The sequence below is a fragment of the Schistosoma haematobium genome, chromosome 1, assembly GCF_000699445.3.
Source record: "Schistosoma haematobium chromosome 1, whole genome shotgun sequence".
NCBI lineage: Eukaryota > Metazoa > Platyhelminthes > Trematoda > Strigeidida > Schistosomatidae > Schistosoma > Schistosoma haematobium.
In genome coordinates, this window is record NC_067196.1 from 19,163,780 (window position 1) to 19,188,340 (window position 24,561).

Here is a 24,561-nt window from a genome sequence, read left to right on the forward strand (position 1 = left end):
CGAATTAAAACTCAATCACGCTTTCAAATAGTTCTTTATTTCATTTTTGAAAATGTGCTTTCAATTGTTCAAAGATTACAAATCCATCTGTATCAACTATTCTCCCATTAACTGTTCTAACTGAAAGATCCAATTCAAATGGTGCAACTTATATGTCTACTGATTTGATTGCTGAAATGGCATCTTGTCCACAACATAGTTATTTATTTAGGCAGTCCACTTCTTCTGCTCCAGAGACTACTGTTTCTTTTAACACAGTTTCTGTGGGGACTACATTACCGACATGTGAAGTCACAGCTATTTCAATGGTTACAACATCGACCACAACCAGCCGACCGATTACCAGTAAGAAGTGTTTGAGTATTTAAATACTTAATTGAGATCTTTAGAATATTTTAGTGTGTTGTTTTGCTTTCTCTTATTTTTCTGCGTCCAATTTAATATAACAGTAGGGTGGGGGATGGTTAGATATCAGTTTTCCTCAATGAAGTTGTTTGTTTTTGTATGAAGAGCTGAATTGATAAACAAGATAGATGAAATATCTTTCATGGGCAGCTAGATTTAAAATGAGTGATGAAGTTCTCTAATTGACAGATGTATTGTACACCTGGATGATTTTGAATATTGGTAATTTTTGTGTTATTTTGACGACTATAAAATTACGATCTGCTGAAGCATGTTGAATACATTTATTACTAACCTCTTGCAAAGGAATTCATAGCTCAGTAGTAATTTCACTAGATAAATAAATAATAATCTTTTTAAGACTGCTTCTTCAACTCAATAATTAATATCATCAGGTAAAGTACTTAGATCAAAACGAAGTTCGTTTACGTGCCTATCTTCCATGAATCGTCTATTAACTGCTGTTGTGGTTAAAAGATATTTCTGCTTGATAAGTTAATTTTTTATCAAAGTTGTAGCTTTTAAGAGTTCGACATTTTATATGTTGAATGGACTGATAGTTTAGAAGCTTACTAAAAAATAATCAGGGAATGCGGTACATTAGTTATGTGGTAAATACCATTCTAACTTTTAGAGAAAGCACCTTAAATATATTGCTATTACATCTGTGTAAGGTAGTTTGAGCAGTTTCTATCTATTCTCAATGTTATATGTATAAAACATATAATCCTATTTAAATAAATTCTCATTTGATTTGTTATTTTTCCAAAATTTATTTTTAACCAAAATGTGAAATAAAAGGCTGTACAACTAGTTTAGCTTTTGAAAGTAGCACAACCAGTTCAGTACAAACAATTGTTGGAGCTGATGAATTAATTGCTTCATCTAGTGAATCAAGCAATAAATCAAATACAGGAAAAAAATCAGGACATGTTTCAAAAGACAATCTGGAAAAATTGTGTGATGATGGTGATAAACGATATTTAAGCAAAGAGCATCCCTCAACAAGTCAAAAGGTAGGTAAATCGTAAGATGTATTCCATCAGTTGCTCTTATCTCCTTTACAGATTATTTCGGTGTTTTTTTTTCGAAATCTAATGTTTTGAGTATGTACTTCGCACTAAGTAATTGTTAAATAATTCTACAAGATTGATAGCAGGTTCTATTCAGCTTACATCTTCATTCGCTGATACCCTGTTAAAAATATTCGCCAGGTTTGTGTATATGAATAGTTGTAAGGATGCTGATAAACATTTCTATAAATAAAGGCAGAGTGTTTTACGCTACTCTGTATAACCTCTAACATTGAGACGGTGTTAGACTAGAGAGGAAAAATCAAATGTCAAACATTCTAATGTGTGAGGTTCCTGGTTTGCATCTCCCTTCCAACTGGGGATATGCAACGACTTTCAATGTACAATTGTCTTTATTTCCAAGGAATTACTTGGTAATATGTTGTACATGGTGGTCTAAAAATATGTGACTGAGGATACAGAAGATCATTAATACTCAGTTAGTAATTTTATTTGGAGACACACTACTATTACTATTTTAAGCTCATTTTACTCGTGATTCTCACTAACTTCCATGTTAAACACTCCTTAACTCTCATACTTAGTGAAAGTTGTATAGGGGTTATCAGCTCGAAATATGATATTCTAGCATGATAGTTATCCTAAGTTTGAATCTAATATCTAATTGTGATTTCGTGAAGTGAGTTTTATGGATTGAGTACCTGATTTCCCTGGGATATCCGTTAGACAAGTCGAAATGATCCTGCTGCATTTTACTTTTTACTACAGTTTGTACTTTGGATAAAATCAAATATTATTTGTATTCTCACTTAAACTCTGTTCTGTAATGTTCTTATTTTTGTTAAAGTCTATAATTTGTCCTGTTTTGCCCCGCTATTTCACCTTAAATTTTATAGTTTAAATATATGTTAATAATGGCAATATTCCACTTAGTATATTCAAAACTATCTAGTTCACCAAGTCTTGTTTTTCAGTATACCTATATTTCGTCAGTTGATTGGGAGTAACCATTATTCTTTTTTTAAAATGAATATACTCTTTGTAATTTATTTAAAATACTAGTTTGTCTATTTTCACTATATGATTGTGTGAACTTCGATGTTTGACATCTGGTTTGTAAATAATTTGCTAATGAATTGTTTATTCTAATATCGATATTTGGAAATATTCTCATAATGTCCTTTTTTATATCAGTTTTGCCCTTCTTTTGTTTTCCAAATATAAGTTTTGTCCTAATCCACCAAAACGAAGTGTAAGCCTGACAAGTAAACAGTCTCAAAGAAGTGCCAACAAATCTGATGATCTCCCAGACGGAACAGAAACTGACGAAGTAGTCGATATCGAACTAGTATGTTATTAAGCTTATTTAACTATTTCATATATATTTATTCGCTAATTTACTAAACAGAAATGTTAAATCTATTAGGTATCCGGTTGCCTCACACAATTTCATTACAACAGTAGTGCTAAACACCAATAAATTCTATGATACATCAAAATCAACATGAATATAGAATTATTTACACAAGTATGCCAATAGTGATCTATAACATTAGTTTGGTAAATCAATAATCAGAAACACTAATCCATTTTAGTAAATAATATCGATTGTATAACTGGTCGATGATCCCTTAAAGTTTTATACTGGGTTGTAAGACTTGAATCCTAATGACAAATCCATTATGAATGCAGACTGATCCAAACAGTGAATACAAAACTGGAGTCTTAAAGTTTTGTGCTAATAATCACTAAATATAATTCGTGTATTACAGTGATAAACTAAGCATCGATTTTTATACACTCACAGGTATCCCTGGAAGTAAATCTCCTTGTGAAGATTGACGAATGAATTGTTCAATAAGTTATTAGTTAAAAATGTATTAACTATGTATAATGTTTTGAATTATTTGAATTATAGTACGAACTGAGAGTCCCAGAAATAATGCAGTCGAATTAAGAAGTAAGACACAAACACAAACGCATGTACTGTATTTGGAATTCGAAATCGAGCATTCAACAAGTACAAAAGAATCATTAGTTAATTCAAACACCACACTATGTCCTTGGAAGTAGAGCAAAAATAAGCAGAATTATAAATTAACAAAAAGATAGAAAAAGCCCATAAACGATTACACCTGTGCAGAATTACGGTGTCAAACAATAAAATAAAGAGAAACGAAATGGTTTTCTAAGACTGAGAATCATTAACAAGAATCCAGACAGTAATGTGAATGATACTTAACGAAAACCCTAGATAATTACAGTAGCTTATCGGTTTAATACGTAAATCTAAGTCCTGTCTGTTAGATGGTAGAATAATAATTTAACTATACTCCAGCTCATCATTCTATGGCTTTTAGGTTTGTGGTATTTTTATGTAATCCGTGTAACTGATCTGTAATTTAACAAAAGAAGGTTCATAGACGTTAAAATATGTATTCTGCATAGAGTTGTAGATATGTGCGGTCAATCAATAAATTTGTGTGGAAAGATTTCCCTCAATTTTCTCCAACGACCGGATTATATTTTCAATCTACTTAACTATTAGTACATTTAGATTTCATATGATGATAATTTTCAAATTCATATCATAGAATGAATGACTATACACTGATATTTATGGCTATTCTAAGATTACTTCATAAAAAGTAATAATCAGAAATTTATATCAAAATGAATAATTTCCATTATTTCTTCCTTGCTAGAATGAATACGTTGACTCAACTTCAGTTAAATCGACCAAATCAAACCAAATGGATTTAATTACAGATATTACTCAAACTATCCAAGAATTGCACAATGAAACCGCTAACACACATAAATCATATGATAAAGTTCATTCTGCAACACTTGGACGTCTTCCTTCATCATCATCTTCAAAATTAGAGTTAAAATCATTATTACCTGGTTCATCTGTAACACTACCAGCAAATTCATCAACCACATCGAATAATCCACGTTCTGCTTTAAAAAGTTCTGATAAAACTGGTCCAAAAGTTAATAAACAGTAAGTAGTAATTTTATTTAAACGATTAATATTAATAGGAGTCCCACAATAGGACGAAACGGTCGTCCAGCTCTTCTAGGTTTTCCATGGTGGTCTAGCTTCAATTGACTCATGATCTCAACTATTGAAATTAATATTTATTTATTACACAATTTACATTAAATTATTTATTTTTTTATTACTGACTGATAAGACTTATATGCGAAAAAAAGTTTTTGATTTTTACTACGTTATCTATATAGATAGAATACTATTTACAAAGAATATAGGTAAAGTAACTTTGTTCATTTCTTAGCTTTAATTCAAAAGTTTATTAATAAAAAGAGATGACTTGAAATTTAGACACTTGATTGAGTGACAATTTTTATTTGAAGTTATACAACCTTTGAAAAAATCAGTATACCTTATGGATTCGGATATTTAGTTGTCAGGATGAAACTTAATCATGGATTGATTGAAATTAAACATTAATACTGTAGAATGATGGCTGTGTTATAGAACTTGGTAGTTCGTGCATGAGGCTGAAGGTCTTGATTTCAGTTCCCGTGGATGCTCACTTCTGAGGAGTCTCATACTAGGACGGAAGGGCCATACAGTGCCTTAAGGGTTCCAGTGGTAACCTAACATAGATCGATTCATGGTTTCAAAGAAATTAAACGCAAGATTACATATTTAACTAGATATGATTTTCATTCAGTGCACATGCTATCGTATTAATTTTGGTTTATTTGACTTTAAAAATAATCCAGAATAAGTTTCGTTCAACCTAGCCTTCATTTGTATTAGTTTTGGGTAAAATTGGCTCAATGTGAAAATCTTTTTAACTAATAATCACTGCAATTAAATCTGAACATAAATGAATGCATTCAAACGATTAATAATCTTCATGGGTCTGTATGAATGAAACTTTTTCTCTGGTTAGTGGGCAGAGAAGGAGACGATGGTTAAAGTTTTAATGTCTCTGAAGTTGGGGTTGAGAGTAATTAACTTTTTGCAAATATGTATCAATCGACAAGAAGGTTGATGAAATGTGGATTGTTCTAAATTCGAATTACTACTTGAACAGCAGTTTAAACTCGTTCAGTTGTCTACAAACACGGAAATCATATCAACTGCTTCATTTAGTGCATCTACTCTCAACGTCGATGCCACTATTAATAATCGAGCAGATTTTAACTACAATCCAGTCTCTAAGATTGCATACTATGCTTGGTTTGGACGATATGATGATGTTTAAAAAATTGACTTTACGGGTCAGAATGATGCATAGAACATTTGACCGCTGTTTCTTTCATAAGATCCAACTGAGTTAGATAGGTTACTACGCTTCTAGTGAGAACAAATTCATGAACTACTTCTTAATAAATGTGCTAATGTTATGTAAAGTGACAGTGTTAAGCCATACAACTTATAAAAAGTAATTTTTAGCTTAATCTCCTTAATTTGTGAACTATTTTCACAATTTCTAAAATGAACATTAGTTCCTTATCATCTAGATTGATTATATCATCAAATTACTACATTTTTTCACATAAATTTTACAAATGTTTTAGTGATTGTCTTACGTCATGTGTAAAACTTTATGCTTACTTATTCTCACTTACAAATTGATTCATTAATTCTCAATAATTGAAAAAATCATAAACATTTTGTTTGCTGTTAAAATATTTTTTTTGCTCATATTTAGCTGATGTCATTTTTTGTTCACTTCGATCGTAACCCCATTGCTACTTCTACAATCAATATCACTAGTAATAATGCTGATAATAATTTTCATATGCGAACAGCAGTAATTATAATAATAACTATAATAATAACCGTTTTAACAATATAAGGGATAGAGTGAAGTCGATGACCTGGATAAATTATGTTCTTGTGTCTAACATACAAAGACTTCAATTCAAATACACACACACACACATACGGTGTACTGATTATTTCTATTCTCACTTATTTATACACTAAATAATTTCAATTTGAACCATAGTAAAAATTTCAAAATGACTTACTTGCTTTATTATTCTGTATTCGATTTTTTTGTCAATATGCTGCATTTATAATGACCTGGTTTATTCGGGAAATAAACCAGATAAAGGGGGGTGGGTGATATACGGATTATTTATTGATCGGAGCGTTTTAGTATCTGTCACTGATTAATATAAGTAGATGGCTAATGAACATTTCGTATGTCTTTCAATTAGTTCCATTTATTATTATTATTATTACTATTACTCATTGTGTTTATATGTGTATTTGGCCTTAATTCAATTTTTGAAATAATAAAAATTACCAAATTATATAACAAGACCATACTTTAGAATTTTGGTTGTAGAAAATAACTACCTCAATAACAGCAATTTATATGATTCCAATATTTCGTCAAACAAGCTGGTTTGAGATTCTTCAGGGAAAATAATCCGAAATCGTCGAAATTATTCAACAAGCATTTTTACATTTTATATCCTTTATAAACTCGACAACTAACATTTTTTAAACTATTCATTACAATTTCGATGAATGTTCATATAAACAACTAGATTATTGAAAATATTAATTTAGTTCAGTGTACTCCAATGGATTGTTTGTAATGAGAAATGATCAAATTAACTTGTATTTTCTTTTTAAAATTCTGAACTGACATTAAATTAAAGAAGGTATATAAAAATAATCCTAGAGATTATTAGACACTTGAATTATACTTAGTTATCCCTCTTTGTTAATGAATTCCATAACTTGACCAACAATAACAAAGCCTAGTTGTTCAATGTTTATGTTAAAGTAAAGTGCAATCCAGGACGTTCGTTTCGTCCTAATCACTATCTATCTTAGCTTATAAATCTTTTGATTTAAGACAATATCGAGGCAATCCGCACAGATTGTACATATGCCAATAAGAGACTGATCAATTACAGTCCTAAACAACAATGAGAAGATACAAGTAATACAACACCAAGTGAGTTTAAACTTCACCCCATTGCACAAAAAGGAGACTATCAGGACCCAGTAGCTAAGTGGATGACGCGATGGCGTTTGAAGCGAACGCTACTGGGTTTGAGTCCCGAAGTGGATATTAACTAGGGTGAAGGTACATCAAACTGACGTGTCCCAAATAGGGTGAAACGTGCGTCCTGGGTCCTTTTGCTAGCCACTACCCATCTTTGCTCATAAAGTTCAAAATTTTTTTTCAGGTTACAAATGAGTATAATTTATTTGTGTCATTTATTTATATGTGACCTTACTATAGAGCACAAAATTATTTTAAAGCTTTGCGAAAAGTTTAATTTTATCAACTCGTTCATAAACGATTATACCTATTCACATCTATTATTCTGAATCGGTTTTTAGTTTGCGCTTCACTACTCTGACAATTATTGCATTACTATTGATGTTAGCCATTGTTATCGCGAGTCCAGATGGTATTGGATCACTGAATGATGCTAAATCTATGACTGAAACATCTATTGTCTTCCAATCAAATGATCAACCAGTCAAAATGATCAGATATAATGTGATTAAGGCAAATATCTATCGATCTACTGCTAATACTGCTTCTACCAGTACTGGCTCTTCAAGCATGGTGCTTGAAAGTTCTAACAAGGAGTCTAAAACCCAATTAAAGAATAGTCCACTAAAAACAAATGAAAATAATTTAGAATCTACTTCAACATCTCAGTTTGTACACGTAACAATTTGGTTACCGAAAAAGATGATACCGACTGGTGAACCGAATCAAGATGAATCTTCTAATTGGAACAAAAATAAGAAACAACCTAATTTGACTCCTCAAACTATACAATTATGGTTGAATCAATCTAGTGGGACGGAAGTTCGTATAGCTGAACCCATTAAACGCAGTTCAATTCATATATATGGTAATTGTTGTATATATAAACTAATTTTAATTAACTGTTTGATTTAAAGATTTTGAGTGTAATCGTTTATTAAACCTATAGACTGTGTGTAAAATCTTGTCAAAGCTTCTAATTACGTGGTTAAATTACGCGTAAGGTCTGGAGATCGAAAATGCAAGATTTGTCTAAAATGTGCAACTTTTAATGCAAAAGTATATAGAATGTTTATACAAACTTTAATTGATAAATTGTCTACACTGTTTAGCTTGTCAGCATACAATCAACGAAGAATGTTTCTTGAAATGAATGTTTGTGTTACTTTTATTGTTCTTCTCACACTACTTACTTATACACATAGTCTGTTATCTTAACACTTTTCCTTCCACACCACATATCTCTTACACAGTAAAGCAAATACTCACTTTAAACATTGTTAACGTTGATTGGATGGCCTAATTAGTATACACTTAACCAGAGAACCATGTATCTATTTATATTCGATAATTTTGATGTTTGATTATAATTCCTTGAAAAAGCTTGGACCAGATTGCCAGGCAAAACATTGGATCTGCTTCAAATTCATTCGCTGTTATTTTACAAATACATTCTTCCTCTTTAATGTCTCACATCAACTCGCCGCCCAAATACTGTGAAACTATTTAATCAAATTTAGATTAAAGTTCTTATATATTGATTGCTGAATATTAGTAAGTAGGATAATTAAATATACAATAGAGAATCGGATAGGTAAGGAATAAAGATGAAAAAGTCAAAAGCATCGAACACCATGATGCATAATAACTTTCACACTTTCTATTTGAAATATAATCGTTATCAAATTTCCGGAAATATCACACATGTTTTGGTGCAACTAGTTGAATACTACTACTTTAAACATTTAGTATGATCGATGGTAAAGAAGAGCACCTCTTAACAAAATATCGTGACAAATATATAACTAATTGATTACTGAATAAAATAACATAATTTTTCTGTAACCTATTTACTCCGTCTGAATAAATTCGATTGCGTAACTTGAAATGTAGATGTGGTTGATACTCGGCATATACTTGGTACACGAATCTGTCGTCAACGGTATGCTTGTGAACATTCTTGTGATCCAGGTGCTGGACATGCATGCATTTGTCAACGTGGTTATCGTTTGGCCGGACCAAAAGATCGAGCACGTTTAGCATCGATTGGGGATCGTAAGTAAATGTTTTTCCCCGAATAATATTTCACAGTTTATCTCTAGATTTTAACATTTTGTTACTTGTTTAGATAACACTATTCTGAACTGTATACAAGTTTTGAAGTTCGTAAACTGAGCGGAAATTTTAAAAATTATACAAGTCAGATAAAGCACAAAGTTAAGGATTGAATATAGAATCGTAAACTTAATGAGTTTTGATATATTTTTCCATTATTTCTCTCACTTTATCTAACATTACTAATAATTATAATATACAATATATAAATATATCTACCTACTTACTTACGCCTGTTACTCCCAATGGAGGATAATTGTTGGTTAGCTACGCTTAAATGAATTGGTAGTATTTACAATAAATTCAGCTATTCTATGAATAACCGGTACAACAGGTTGATGTATGTGGTGTTTGGTAACAAACTTGATTGATTAGTATGTACTGTTCAGTTTTCATATTAATGTCGTATGATTAAATGTTAGTGCCTGAACATGTTGATTTCCAGTGAAAACTACGGTTGGATTTTTCAATTTAGTTTCACTGAAACATGTTAGTATAATGTTATTCTGTGAATTTTACAAGCAATTGCTTTAACACTATCGAAGGCTAAAGTCTCACTAATAGTAATGACTATCCCATTCGGATTCCATTTCTTGAGTAAACATCAGATCCAATTAAGATGAATTTTAATTTTTACGATAATATTACCTGTGCATTCAACCTATTTAATCAATTTACTCCTCTCTATGTATATAGGGATTCCGTTAGAAATAAAAGTTGTCTAAATTATTATGGTTAAAAAACCAATAAACAGGACGGTAACAATATATATGTAATAGAATTATTTGATTATTGGAATCATTGAAGCACCGAATAGCTTTTCCGTTTAACTTTGAGATTTGTCGATAGTGTATCTGTTTGAGTTACATTACAACAGAATGACCGGTAATCATTTTTATTGAACATATTTGTCTGTTTATTCCTTGCTTGATTTACTTATTTACTTACTTATGTCTGTTACTCCCAGTGGAGCATAGGCCGCCAACCAGCATTCTCGAACCCACTCTGTCTTGGGCCTTGCTTTCTAGTTCTATCCACTTTTTGTTCATTCTTCTCATGTCTGTCTCCATTTCTCGGCGCAATATTTTCTTTGGTCTTCCTCTTCTTTTTTCAAGGTATCGGTAATATGGCATTGGAGAATGTACAAGGTCGAATATGTTTAGATATTGATGAATGTGATAAACCTTCTTTACGTCGAGAATGTGCACGTTTAGGAGGGGTATGTACAAATCGTCCTGGAGATTATGCTTGCTTGTGTCCATCTGGTCAACCATGTATTGGTAAGTGTATCAATGTAATTTTCGGTTTATTAACTTTCTGTCCTATTCCTATTTTAAATTTGGTTTTGTCGCTGTTACTGATACAATAATTTGTAAATCTAAGTAACTATTTAGAGTATAAATAAAACTGAGATGTCCTCTAACTCTTTTTCTATAAACTTATTTCAGAAGGGTGAAAACTAGCTCATATAACTATTATCTCACTGCAGAATAAGTGCATTTGTTGAATTATATATTTTGTTTACAATTGCAGATTTATGTAAATGATTATTTATTTAATGATATAACCTGCTTATTGAATTATAACTCATAACAACTTAACTGACTTTCGTCGTCTTGTCTACTTCCATTTTAAGCTTGTGATACTAAGTGTCCTAAAGGTTATTGGATGTCTGGTATTTGTGGAAGGAATCAATCAGTTGAATGTAAACGTGAGTTATCCTGAGCTTTTTTATTTTTCAAAACAAAGATAATGTTTCCATAATAGACTGTCACTAAGACTACTCATTTGTCAACTCCATTGATCATAATGTATCAGACTAGCGGTGAAATTTGAATATCATGTTGTACACCCTATTTGTTGTGTAGGATCATATGAAATCGAACGGAAAAAACTGGATAAAGAGAAGTTATAATTTATATAAATGGATTGATGTATCTCGAATTAAACCAAATGTCTACAAATTTATATTTTTCAACATTTAATCTTAATTAAACTACTTCCAGGTTTACATCCAAAAGCCATATGGCACTGGAAAACAAAGGAAAGCATAGTAATGTCAGAGACGTTATTGGGAACAAATTGTTTAGAATCACGGTATATATTTAAATGGTATTTGATTACGGAAGTGAAGTTTCAATGGAAACTGAACAAACAGTATGAAATTCAATTTGTAGAAACATTAACAAAAGTTATTTACAAATTAAGTGTTTCTGACAATTTCTGTAGCATAGTTGTGAGTCCTCATTGTAGATGATAAAAACAGCTCTCTTACTTTTTATGACTCACGAACCGATACCAGTTTGTGACTGAAGATACTTTGAAATTAAATCGGTCTTTACAACCAAATTAATTAAAATAGAAATTGTTTCTCTAAATCGGTCATTCATTATAATTGAATGAATTACGTTTAGTCTTTACCATTATTCATTTGCTTCTTCAGGAGCGATAATCTTCAGACTTAGGGGGTTGTAACTTAACCCTGAGAGATTCAGACCCACGTTGTTTAATTTTATGGTTAAAGATCATATCATTGAGCTACTTAGAGTACAACTGATCTGTAAAGCTTATACAATTACATAGAATGATCACTTAATATCAGATAGTCAAAACATTCGTGTTTCATGTTCATCCGGTAATCACCGATCTTATCTATCCATTACTTTTTTAATAAAATGTTTGAAACGGCACCAAATTCCAATGTTTTTTCTTTGTTTTTACTCATTTTTTTACTTTACAGGCTGTTCAACTTCCTGCCCACCTGGGATGTATGAGTATAAACCGTGTACGCAACATTCTGACAGGGTATGCCGAGGTAATACAATGATATATTTTAAAAACTGTCATGTTTTTTTATAATAAGTTTCTTTTTACTGAATTATTATTCCTGAATTATCTATTCATTACTCAGCCCCTAAGAAAAACCGATAAAAAGTACTGTTAATATAGGGTTAGGACTCTTTTTATAGGATACACTGAAAGATTTATCGAACTTTTCAATTATCGAACTCTATTCATTCTGCCTTATTCAATGTGTTGGTTACGAAATCCATTTATACAAAAAAAGGTCTTATGTACAGAAACCTGTTTAAATAGTGTAACTCAGCAAAAATTATTGCGTAACTTAACAATCTTGATTTCTTTTTACAGTAAATTATTTTAGTTCTAGAGAGTAGTAAGGATTTTTCAAAAGCCAATACTCTTTTCACTAATCTAGTAAAATTCAAACAATTGCATAGTATACAATTCAGAAATATTTCTGTAGATTTTGTTAGCAAACGAGTTTTAGCTTATTGAATTTACTTAGTTGAATAGCGTTATCTCTCTGTTAATGTATGTCACTGAAAATTTAATCTAAAAAGTGATAATACATTTTATTTATTACTATGTCTATTCAAGAGTTATTAAACAGTAGTAACGTTCATCTAAATAGAAATATTTTAATTTTCCAAAACGATTCAGTGTCTCCACGTAACAGTTTACAGAAGCTCGATAAAATCATTTCATTTCATAAATAAAGTGAATTAACTTGATTCGAATGATTGGTAATCCTTTCGAATCGTTTGATTACACAAAAGAGAACTGCATGGAAAATCAAAGTTAAAAATAGAGATTTTATTTAGAGAGCGATACTACTATTACGAAAATATGTGGACAATAGTGAGGTATTTTCTGCCTTTAACACATCAATATGTATAAAAGCGAAAAGTTATTTATGAACTAATCACATAAAGATTATTTACAATATACGATAGTATAAAAAGCACTTGGAATCTTTGTCTGAAAATATCTGTCAACATTCTAAACAAAAACTAAGAACACAAAATGTGGTAACTATTACATTTAAAAAAAGGATTCAATGAGCTTTTACAATTGTAAGTAACTGTTGAAACATAAAGACGTTGCGATCACAACAATAAATAAAGTGAATTTCTCAGCTTTATGTGAATACTTAAGAAAGCTACATAAGGACGACCAAGCATGCAATATTCTCAAAATGATTGAAGATAATATTTGTTACTGAGTATTAGTAAGTAATATAATTATTACAAGAAAAATAACTAAGTAGGGAGGTATTGGGTAGGGATGCAAACAGACATAACAACGATATTAATTCTTAAGTGACAATTTTTAACTGATATTTTACCGTTTGACAGTGACATGTCATAACTTTCAGATCCGAAGTATGTTTTATAAAGTGGTCTCTGTTAAATGATCACCGTAGTGAAAATGTCAAGCATGTATTGTGTTCTAAATTGTGAACTCTTACTTGATACTCATTACTTCTAAATGTTAAGTTTCTTTTGAGGCACTGGAACATGATCTGTTGATCACTATTTCCAGATTTCTGCTATTATATAAGGTAGTGGAAGTTTCACTACTGTTTACAATTAATATCACCTATTATCTCTTTGTTCAGTCTATCTTAAAGAAATTTTGCTTTTACTAGGAACTCGTGAAGATTCACCTCTCCATAATTCGTCCCTATTTACTTTATGATTTGACCACATTGCACTCAAACATTCTTCCAAAATTGTAATATAAAACTACTGACTATATTCTTGAAATGTATAGTGTATGAAAAAATATTTTTCTAAGAGGCGTTTATAATCACTTTTAGTCGGCTTTTTTTATTAAAAATAGCCTGTCGTCCACTTTGCATTTCTGAAGAATTTGAATTGTCTCCTTGTAAAGGATCAAGTAATCGTATATGTAAACGTAAGTAATTTATGATGATTCCGTTTGCTTCTGCGTTCATAATTAGTTTATTATCAATTGTTTGTTCTCGTTAATTCAGTGTTCGATCAACCAACATATGAATTTTACTTATAAATGAAAATGAAATTCTTGAATTTGTTCACTAGTTTCAGAAAAGCATTTGCTTTGATAGATGATGAATTACTAGGTAAACACTGCATAATTCTTCTGTTTTGAATAAGACCCTGAGTTTGGCCTTTTTCTTTGCTAGTCAAAACATTTTAATCCACAGTAATTATTAAGATTTTATCCCTACATGCGTTGTTTCGTTAAAAAATAACAAATACCTACTGACCAATTACTTGTCTACATTACATTACATATTACGAACATAATTTTACTAGCTATTGTTTCCGAATTACAGCTGTTTTCAATAAATACTTGGATATGAATATATTGTACGATACATGTGTCTTACATCCGACAATGTAAGATTTCTTTGTTTGAGATTTCACGATAAGAACCATTAAGAGTGATCAGATAAAAAAATTGTATCAAATTAATATATTTCTGTCTCATAAGTACAAGAACACATCACTGCTTTATTACGAGCTGTTTAATTAATAAATTAAGTCGCAATTTTAAAAACACGTTACCGCTGTGTTTTCATCTTGTATATTTCATTTTGTAGGTAAAGATCTCATACCTGAATTAGTTGTTCCGTATAAGAAAAATGTTTGGTTTGAAAATCGTAAAAAAGTGCAAGAGGCCACAGTCACATTACATCCAGATGATGTTGGACGTTTACCATTGAATAAATCTATAATCATTGATCGTGGATCTGGTTATCAGGTATATATATACTCTTTTAAACACTGACTTTTTTCCTTTTAAATGTTGACAGTTTTTGTGTATTCAAAGAGGTCACTATTTTTTGTTACCTTATATAATTGCATAAGATGACGATAACAAACTGTGAAAAATACATCGTTCGTATATTCTTATGATTTATCATTTGATTTCAATGTAAAAATAAAATGCTGAACTCCAATAGTTTTGCTGATGTGTATATTTCATTCACATGATTTCTCAAATAGGTGGTAAAATGAATAGATGAATGTTGTGTGTCCTTTGTCTATTAGTCGCCGAAGATTAGATATGACAATGGACACAATGTAATATGTTTAAATTAAGTTAAACAAGCATGAATATGATACAACCGGTGATATTAAAATTATACATGTAAAGGTTGGATAAGTTCACACAAAGATTTGTATCGGTCTGTCATATTGGTTCACTATACGAGTGTAAATGTAAATAAGAGTTCCTGTTTCAAGTGTATACTGGATCAGTAGACAGTTAACTAGTGTATATTCATTTTTAGATTTGCAGATCACTTAAAAATTGGTGCAAAATATGTAAGGAAGATTGTTTTCCTATAGAGTAACTAGACGGTCAATTCCCAAAGAATATAATGCTTCTTGAAATAGAAGACATATTCTAGGAGTTTTGTACTAATTTCTACTTAGATCGTAGTGGAACATCTCGTAACAAGAAAAAGAACAGTTGATTTTTCTGACACAGATTAAATAAATTCGGTTTTAGTTTCCTTACAAATAACTAATCCGTTAATGATAATATCTATCAGTTGGTTCAATCTGTTCATTGAAAATAGAAAACAGAAATAAAGTAACAACTAAACTCCAATCAGTTGTTTTTTCTAAAACAGCACATATTAAACAACTAATTGCATTGTATTAATTATCGAAAACTAACTGAAGCATTTTAAAGTCTTTTTATCTCTATCTCAAATGCTTAATCCTATTTTGGTAACAATCTAAACATATTGTTACCATTAGAATTCGATTGATAATTTATTTTAATAAATATATTTTTGATTGAGACCATGAATCGATGAATGTTAGACCACCATTGAAAACCAGGAAGCACTGGAGGTAATCCTCGGAGTTCTGGCGTGAAACCGTGACCAGTAGAGCTAATCATTGTTGGGTGTGATGCAGTTACTCACCGAAGACAACGGAAGATGGTTGTGCAATTTCGTGGATTGATCAAATTTAGATACTAACGCCGTTGGATGTGGGCTCAGTGGCCTAGAGGTTAAGTGTTCGCGCGCGAGACTAAAGGTCCTGGGTTCGAGCCCCGTGTGCGGGATCGTGAGTGCCCACTGATGAGTTCATACTAGGGCGAAACGGCGAGCCTGTGCTTCCAGGTTTTCAATGGTGGTCTAACATTGATCAATTCATGGTCTCAATCGAAACTTATCAATCTCTACAATCCCATAATGAAAACATATTTTCACTTTTCATTCACATGAAAACATTACCTTTTGCTTAATAGGTTCGTTTAGATTTTGATATACTTAATTTAATGCCAGTTCTGGGTCCAGTCGATCATTCATCAAGTAATGATAACCATCTGTTTTTATCAGCTGCATCATTAATGGATCAATCATTGTTGGAACCAGATTCTTATAGATGGTCTTCTGCTACTGGTCAATATCATACAGTTCATGCTTATTCATTGAAAGCAAATAATACCTTATCTAAATTATGTCCATATCCAGTTCCACCGTTATATCGTTTAGGAATGCGTGTTTATCGGGTAAAGTTAATTATTTTTATGAACAGATTTATACTTTTAAGTAAAATTTTATCACATAAACAACAATAATAACAATAAAACAAATTAGCTACTCTGTTGTTTACAGATAAGGGAAGTGTTAGTGAGCTATTTAAATGATTAAAATTTAAATGCAGTAGTTTTGTTTTTGTGATAGCAGTGAATGTAGTTGTTAGTGGATATTTGTTAAATCTTCGTTCACTACTCAATGAACATTCTTGCAAAGTTTATCACTCAAAGTTTTCATTTGACAATCGAGTAAAAAGAGGTAACATCTACTAACTAACGTTTACAGAAGTTAAAGTAATTCCAGGATAAATTATGCGTACGAGATATTCAAACAATGTACTTAACAAAGAAGCTCTATTCCATTTACAAATGTTAAGTCATTTTAATGACTAGTCTAGAAATTATCTACTTATATATATATATATATATATATATATATATATATACCGAAGATTACTTGTGGTTATGGTAAAGTAAGCCGGCTAGTCACCAGTAATTTAGAATACCTTTTTTATGTGAATATAATGGAGTTCAGTGATGTTAAGGGATACATTCAATTAATCTTTTTGAGTTTCTGCCACAAAATAAACTCTAGAGAAGAAAGACGTTTGATTCATTTTATTTTAGATGTATAAATTTCATCAAGCTTTTACCACAAGCTTACTTATGTGTTTTACTGAGTAAATATTCGATTTTTCGATAGTTGGTCTATCAACATTTATCGCATTTACGTTTGACAAGTATTTTTTTTATATACAGAATGTTACCACTGCAACAGTACCCGATGCAAGTCTACCTGGACATCGGCCGGTATTAGCCAGTTGTAGAACATATAAACAACATGGATATTTCCCACCATTAGAGTTAGATGGATTTCAGTCGGAATCAGAACATTATACTCAGTCATTTAGTTCAGAGTCTAAAAGTATTTATGATCAGCCTAAAACTGGTACGAATGGAAATCCGACCCCAGCTGTTGTTGCTTGTTTAGAACCTGGTCGATTACCATCAATATTTGGATCACATTGGAATGCTGAACTTTCATCACCGCGTTCTATTTATTATGAAGAGAAGCAACTGTAAGTATCACTTTGTTGAATGAAAATTAAATGGAAGTTTATTGATTTACATATTATTCAGTGCTGCTATCTTGTAATTCTACATGTGGTTAAAGAAGTACAACTTATTTGATTGTACAGGTTAAAAGTATTTTGATATTACTGAAACTTGTCATTCAATGGAAATAAAGATTGATTACAATGTTATCTAAATATGAAAAATATATACTGTAGTTAGTTAAAATACTTTTATGTCAACCATCAGCTTCTGCCTGAAGTTAAACATTTACTGGATTACCTCAAAATATCAACAATTTTTGTTAAGGATTAAAGGTATTGGTATCCGATGATGTTAATGTTTAAATTCAATCGATCCATGATCTTGCACAACCCTTCATCCATTGTCTGAGGTGGATACCTTTCTCTATCCAACTCATGAATGCAACTATTAAAATATCTACAACCTCCACAAATCCCCATTCTGATAATATTCATGTGCTCACTAGTGACTAACTCCAGGATGGATTTCCTGGAGTTCTAGTGAGACCAATGGAATTTAATCAGTGCCGAGTAGAGACAAATATCTACCTCAGACAATGGATGAAGGGTTGCTCAAGATTACGGATTGACTGAAGTTAGACAGTAACACCGTTGGATGCCGGTTCAGTGGTCTAGAGGTCAAACCTTTGCACTCGAGGCCGAAGCTCCTGTATTCGAGTCCCGCATGCGGGGTCTTGGATGCTCAATAATAAGGAGTCCCATACTAAGACGAAAAGGCCATCCAATGCTTCCAAGTTTTTGGATGGTGGTCTTGCTTAGATTAACTCGTGAATTCAACTAACAAAATATGATAATGTTTTACATTCAGTTTTATGCTTTCTTTTTGTCATCCAAAGAAAACATTCCAAGAAAATTCACTAGTGTATCATTAAACTATTTTATTTAATACGATCAATAATTGCTTAACAAGGAGAAATTTTCAAATTTAAGATTAGTTTATACTGATGGTGTATTGTTTAGAAACTAATTGTCAAGTCCTTATATTGTTTCATTTACAATAGAATCTTCCAAATGATTGATGTAATAACAAACAAAAATTTATATTTGAATATTTGAAAAAGCATATTCTATTTTTCTACTGACATTTTTAATTCTTTTTATACATTATATTTTTCAAGTTGTGGACAACTTAAACTAGACTGTCAACATTGTTTGGCATCGTGTGCTGAAGAATTGAAAGCTAGTTCGTTAACTTGTAAACCAACCTCAGGAGCTGCAGATAATGGACGTTCACCGCGTTTAGAAACATGCTTTGATTGTTGTGCACGAGATAATTGCACTGATGTATGTGATAAATATCCTGCACACCGTTGTCACGTCCAACTTTGTAACCATGGTTAGTATATGTAAAAAAATTTTATAACTTAGTAATTTAGTCATTGTTAATTATGAATAGTACTTTTTTTCTTGAATAATATGAACCGTACTGAAAAACATATGCTAATGCACCTTAAGTAAGATCATAAGGCATTGGATAGGTAAGATTTACTTATGTCATTTAAATTTACTCCGACCGTTCACGAATTCATCAGTGATGTAACATATTTGAATTTATATGTAATCCTTGCTTAATTTTCCTTCATGCAACGAAACTATGGATTCATAAGCCACCTTATCACGTAGATAATCCCTTCACCATCCGAGTATGGACAAAGTACACATACATATAGTCCATAGCCTTACCTAAAGTATTTTAAAGAACGCACCCTCGCGATCAAGAAGATGTCGATGAGGATGTTGTTGGTTGTTGTAGATTCTGTTTGATTACATAAATGTATTTCACACTGAAAGATTTCGCTTTGCGATGAGTGTCACAGATAATGAAATAATAGGAAACTTCATTTCCATAAGTTGTTAATTCTCTGCCAAACTCTTCTGACTTTGGAACTCCACGCCGCACAATCATTACTTTAAAAAGATTTTCACTCTTTGTTCTTTAAATAGACATATGAGATGACGCGACTGTGGTTATAAGGTTTGCGAATCCGTACTCAAAACGAAATATTGCTGCGTTTATTGGTTTAAAAGTTGTCTCTGCATTGGACTTCAGGAACTGAGTTCGTTATTGTTTGGAGGGGGGACTGATGAAGAGGAAGAGGAGGGGTAAATAGACCCTTAAAAGCTGTATTCCAGTAGGGATATACATAGCTCTATGGACATTGTTTACTCTTTCGAGTTATTCAATACATGTATTCTTCCATGTATTAGCAATAATAATAAGTGTTTGTCATTAAAAATCATTTGAATTCTGGTCATTTGATTCACGTTTGAAGCGCTTGAAGCCTATTTGTTTTCGAGGGTGCAGAATTCTCAGTATTTTATTGTATAAAATTTTCACTTAGAAGAAACTGAATTAGCTTAATTTGCTCTTTCATATTTCACAATCGACCTTCTTAATGAAATTCACGTTTCATTGTTTTTATTATGACATTGGCATAGGCTAAAATATCTCACTCAATATTCCTATCGTTTAATGAAGAAGCAGATATATTTAAAAACATTATGGAAGAACTACGTACTCCAATATAAATATGTGATAAACCAGATACTTCTGTTTGAACTCCTTGACCAATCACCGGTCATTTGTAATTAGCACATCAATTTTCGCTAGATGTTTCAGCTGACAATTTTCTTCTAGGCTGACACTGGTTTTTACCTAAATTGATTGTTGAAATTTCCCCAATTCATGCTATAACCAAATAACTAGCTAAAAATCATTTTTATACACTGTGATTGTTTGGCTTCATTAATTTTCTAGTGTCATAATTCCTTGTGTTTTGTTTCTAGGTTTACGACTGGATTTCTCACTTATTCCAGAATGGCCTAAACAAGGTGAATTTTTATGTCATGTTCAGCCAGCTCCAAGTAGACCGATTTATCGTCTTCAGTGGACTTTATTATATCAAGGTAGACCACTTACACCAGATCGATTTCCGGCATCACTTGTACTACCATTAAGTTCAATAACAAGTGAGAATTCTGATAAAAATGGAGTTAATTCAAGTAAGCTTTCATTACAATCTACATTGTAAAATGAATTGAAAGAATTACTTCAAAGTTATTTCAAACATTTCATTTAAAAACCTGTTGCATCTCTAAACCATCTATCAGCTATTTCCTTCCGAATTCTTTGTTATCCCATACCAAATAAAACATTATTAGAGGGATATTTTCTAAAACCAGAATCAATGAGGCCAGTGATGAACAAAAATACAGGCTCTTCAACTGAAAATGTCTTAAAGTTTAACTTATCATATTTGACTGATTAAATCGAGCTAACCAGTTGAAAAAATTTAGTTTCGTATCGCAGATGATTTTCCGAAATATAAGCACGAAATACTTTGTACAGTATAAATTGATTGTTCGGAGAAAAACCAAACAAATAAAGCTTTGTCATTCAGGTATTGAAAATTTTGTATCTTTGAATGAATTTCTGATAGCTTCATGGTTGTCTAAAGTTAGCCAAATATCACGTAAATCAAGTGTACTGAGTTAGGCCCTGTATAATGCTGTGAAATGAAATAACTACTTAGTGGTTCATAGTTTTTAGTGGTTCTCCAGATGTTTTCAGTTGGAGATGAAAATTAGTAGCGACATCAAACTTTTCCTACATCAAATATTGGCCATAGATATAGATCGTACGACAATTTCAATTTATTCCACCTTCGTCAGTACAGTAAATATTTGTAGTCAGTATCATACCCATGAAATTCTATTCACTAAATGTTTGAAACATATATTTAAACCAATATTATAACAAAATATATGAGAAAGTTTGAAAAATTTAGTGATCACAGCGTGGAGTTAGAAACCTTTGTCCAAATTTCCACTTGATAATTTCATTAAAAACAACATATGACTAATTTAAGTATTCACCTGTTTATCTACTTCGTCATTTTTGCAGACATAAATGGATGGAATTTAGCCGATGGATTAATTGGTACTAGTGGTAGTACTATAACACAAACCTACAGAAGTTTGTTGAATATTCAATATACATCAGGACTGGAGCATTTACCTGATATAATTGGTGGCACTGATACAATGCAGAGCGCGTATTTTTGGAGTAAACAGGTATAATGAGAAAATGAAGTTTTACATATGTACTAAGTTAATAAATGCTCGTTTTATATGGTATCTTCTTATTGTTGCTTTTTTATCAAAAAAAATTTTCATGAACAAACATGAATTTACGGTACCATTATAAACTAACATTAATTGAGTAGTTACTCCATTTCGATTTCCATAACTTTGTTGACTCTAACATGAAAATTGGGCTTCTCAAATGCCATTTTGTAACTCAATCCGAACCTTTTGAAAGCCGTACTACAACCTACATTGTTAAACTTGGATTTGTTATGTTATTCATGAGAAGGGAGCTTTTTCTGAAAGACACGTATTTCTGTATTGATAAGCTTGTGAATGAGTGTGAGAGATGTGACATATATGACATGAATGAGTCATTTAATTTATATAACCGCGGTATAATTTTGGACCGGCTGTATAAGATTGTTTGTAGAAACCGCCTAGATTTTTCGAATTGTTAGGCCTCCTTTTTTCTTGAACACTGAAGAATTCTGCAATATATCTAGTGTCTCCAAAAATCTACACTTCTTGCAAGTTGGAGGAACCCATTTTGGATTATCTGGATATTTTTTAATATCTCTTAAATGGTCTTTGAATGTAGCATCGACTGATACATTGTCACATTTTAGATAAAAGATCATAGTCAACCTATTAAATTGCAAGTCGCTTTGATGTCAAGTGATCGCCAGGAAGCCCTGACCCTAAATTTGCTTTATCTATGTTTTGGTGTATCTACGTTCTATGTTCTCAAATCAAATATTCTAACATGATGGATTACAATCCCTCGCTATTCAACCTTACAATCTCAGATGTTTTCACTGAGCTGTTCGGGCGACAACTGCTCTCCTGTAGAAACGAGATATTTACTACTGATTAATCAACGAGTAATAACTAATATTGTGTTTGTCTAGTCCTTCAGTGCTGATCGAATTCGATTGATCAGCATACTAATTATATTAATATGTTACTTTTGTTTCTTTGTTACTCTAACACAGTTGGTAGCTCTTCTGAAGCAGAACAAAGTTAAACATTGAGAGGATGCATACCTATTTAAATGTGTCAGAATAAGAGGGGGAAATGGATTATTTCCATTAAAGTTTATTTTAAGTAGCCAGTTTAATGGTGTTAGTTCGAAAGTGAATTTAATATGAACGGAAAGTTTATTTCCGAGTTTGAAAAAGATTATCGAACCTGTATTTTTTCTAGTGATTAGAAACGGATTGTTTACATATGGAGATCATATGCGTGGTTTTAAAACTTAAAACTGTATTTATAGCGCATGTATTACTTAACAACAATTATGAGCAAACAAGACTACGTTGTCATTCCACTTTTCTGTTTATACAATGTCCCTTTAAATGTAAATAAAGTTGCATGTAAACCTACTCTTTAAGATCTAATGGTTAGATTTATGAATATCTGTTTGATAGAGTATAATCAATCTTTAGCAAACCATTTCTACAATCTATAAATATTTCCACAGGAACACTAGTGTTTTATTATACTCCATTGCTTACCAAATCAGCACGAAATGATGAAAGTAACAAGGTGAATTGAAAAAAAGCTCAAAATAATGGCAAATAATGGTAATGTTTAACGAAAAGACAAACTAAGAAGGTATATTTGAAGGAATATTGAAACTCTTGATCAAGAAGAAGGTGGAGAACGAAAGTATCTGCGCCTTTATGACCAACTCTGAGCCATGTTACCAAAAAACCTCTAGCCATTGATCATAATCATCGGGCTTATACAAATCATAGCTTAAAGCGACTGACGAAGAGACTTAAACGTTTTTAATTAAATTTTTAAGTGTTTGATCAATACTTAGTCTTTTTACATTATAACATTTTTCTAGTGAAATTTACGTTTATCTTCTTTTCAACTAAATAAATTTTGTGTTGTAGACTATACCGTTAGTTAGTGGGAGCGGAACAGGTATTACGTATGACCCAATAACATCACATTCCTCACCGAGTCCATCACCATCAGATCGATTTTATTCAAATGCAATGTTATACACACCATCAGGAGTATCAAATGAAATTGCCGGTATACAAGTATGGCCTTCACAGCCATTAAAAGTGAGTACATCCGCTTGGACGCGTTTAAGTGGTGCACCTTGTGCAACCGCTGAACCGTTAATTGAACAACTGAATATTTATACTCCGGCATTGCCACCGTATATAGCGATGGGTGAAGTAAAGGTGGGTAGCGGAAGATGTAATATTTATTTATTGTAAATTTTGTTTTAGATTCCGAATTTGTTGTTGTGATTAATTAATTAAAACAAATTGCCCTATTCAAACAATGCACTAAAAGTGTCGATGGCTAACTTTTTCATTTTAATTATATTTGTAAACAGGTTGAATATCTGGGCAATTACATGTATGCTGTTTCCCACTCAAGAATTAAACCAAAAGTAAGTTTTCTTTCCTATTATACAGA

General features: G+C 31.5%; 1 protein-coding gene across 1 annotated transcript in view; it reads left to right on the forward strand.

Annotated features, from left to right (window-relative positions):
- MS3_00004320 (uncharacterized protein) overlaps positions 1 to 24,561 on the forward strand; it is a 91,611-nt gene that overhangs the window by 16,358 nt on the left and 50,692 nt on the right. Inside the window, exons 11-28 of the mRNA XM_051212225.1 lie at positions 75 to 345; positions 1,207 to 1,421; positions 2,665 to 2,787; positions 4,145 to 4,446; positions 7,792 to 8,318; positions 9,344 to 9,505; positions 10,681 to 10,845; positions 11,202 to 11,276; positions 12,306 to 12,380; positions 14,210 to 14,284; positions 14,955 to 15,115; positions 16,622 to 16,885; positions 17,672 to 17,991; positions 19,149 to 19,366; positions 20,818 to 21,033; positions 21,935 to 22,104; positions 24,021 to 24,320; positions 24,479 to 24,535. Of these exons, the coding sequence (XP_051073332.1) occupies positions 75 to 345; positions 1,207 to 1,421; positions 2,665 to 2,787; positions 4,145 to 4,446; positions 7,792 to 8,318; positions 9,344 to 9,505; positions 10,681 to 10,845; positions 11,202 to 11,276; positions 12,306 to 12,380; positions 14,210 to 14,284; positions 14,955 to 15,115; positions 16,622 to 16,885; positions 17,672 to 17,991; positions 19,149 to 19,366; positions 20,818 to 21,033; positions 21,935 to 22,104; positions 24,021 to 24,320; positions 24,479 to 24,535 (3,696 nt within the window). The remainder of the gene's footprint in view (positions 1 to 74; positions 346 to 1,206; positions 1,422 to 2,664; positions 2,788 to 4,144; positions 4,447 to 7,791; positions 8,319 to 9,343; positions 9,506 to 10,680; positions 10,846 to 11,201; positions 11,277 to 12,305; positions 12,381 to 14,209; positions 14,285 to 14,954; positions 15,116 to 16,621; positions 16,886 to 17,671; positions 17,992 to 19,148; positions 19,367 to 20,817; positions 21,034 to 21,934; positions 22,105 to 24,020; positions 24,321 to 24,478; positions 24,536 to 24,561) is intronic.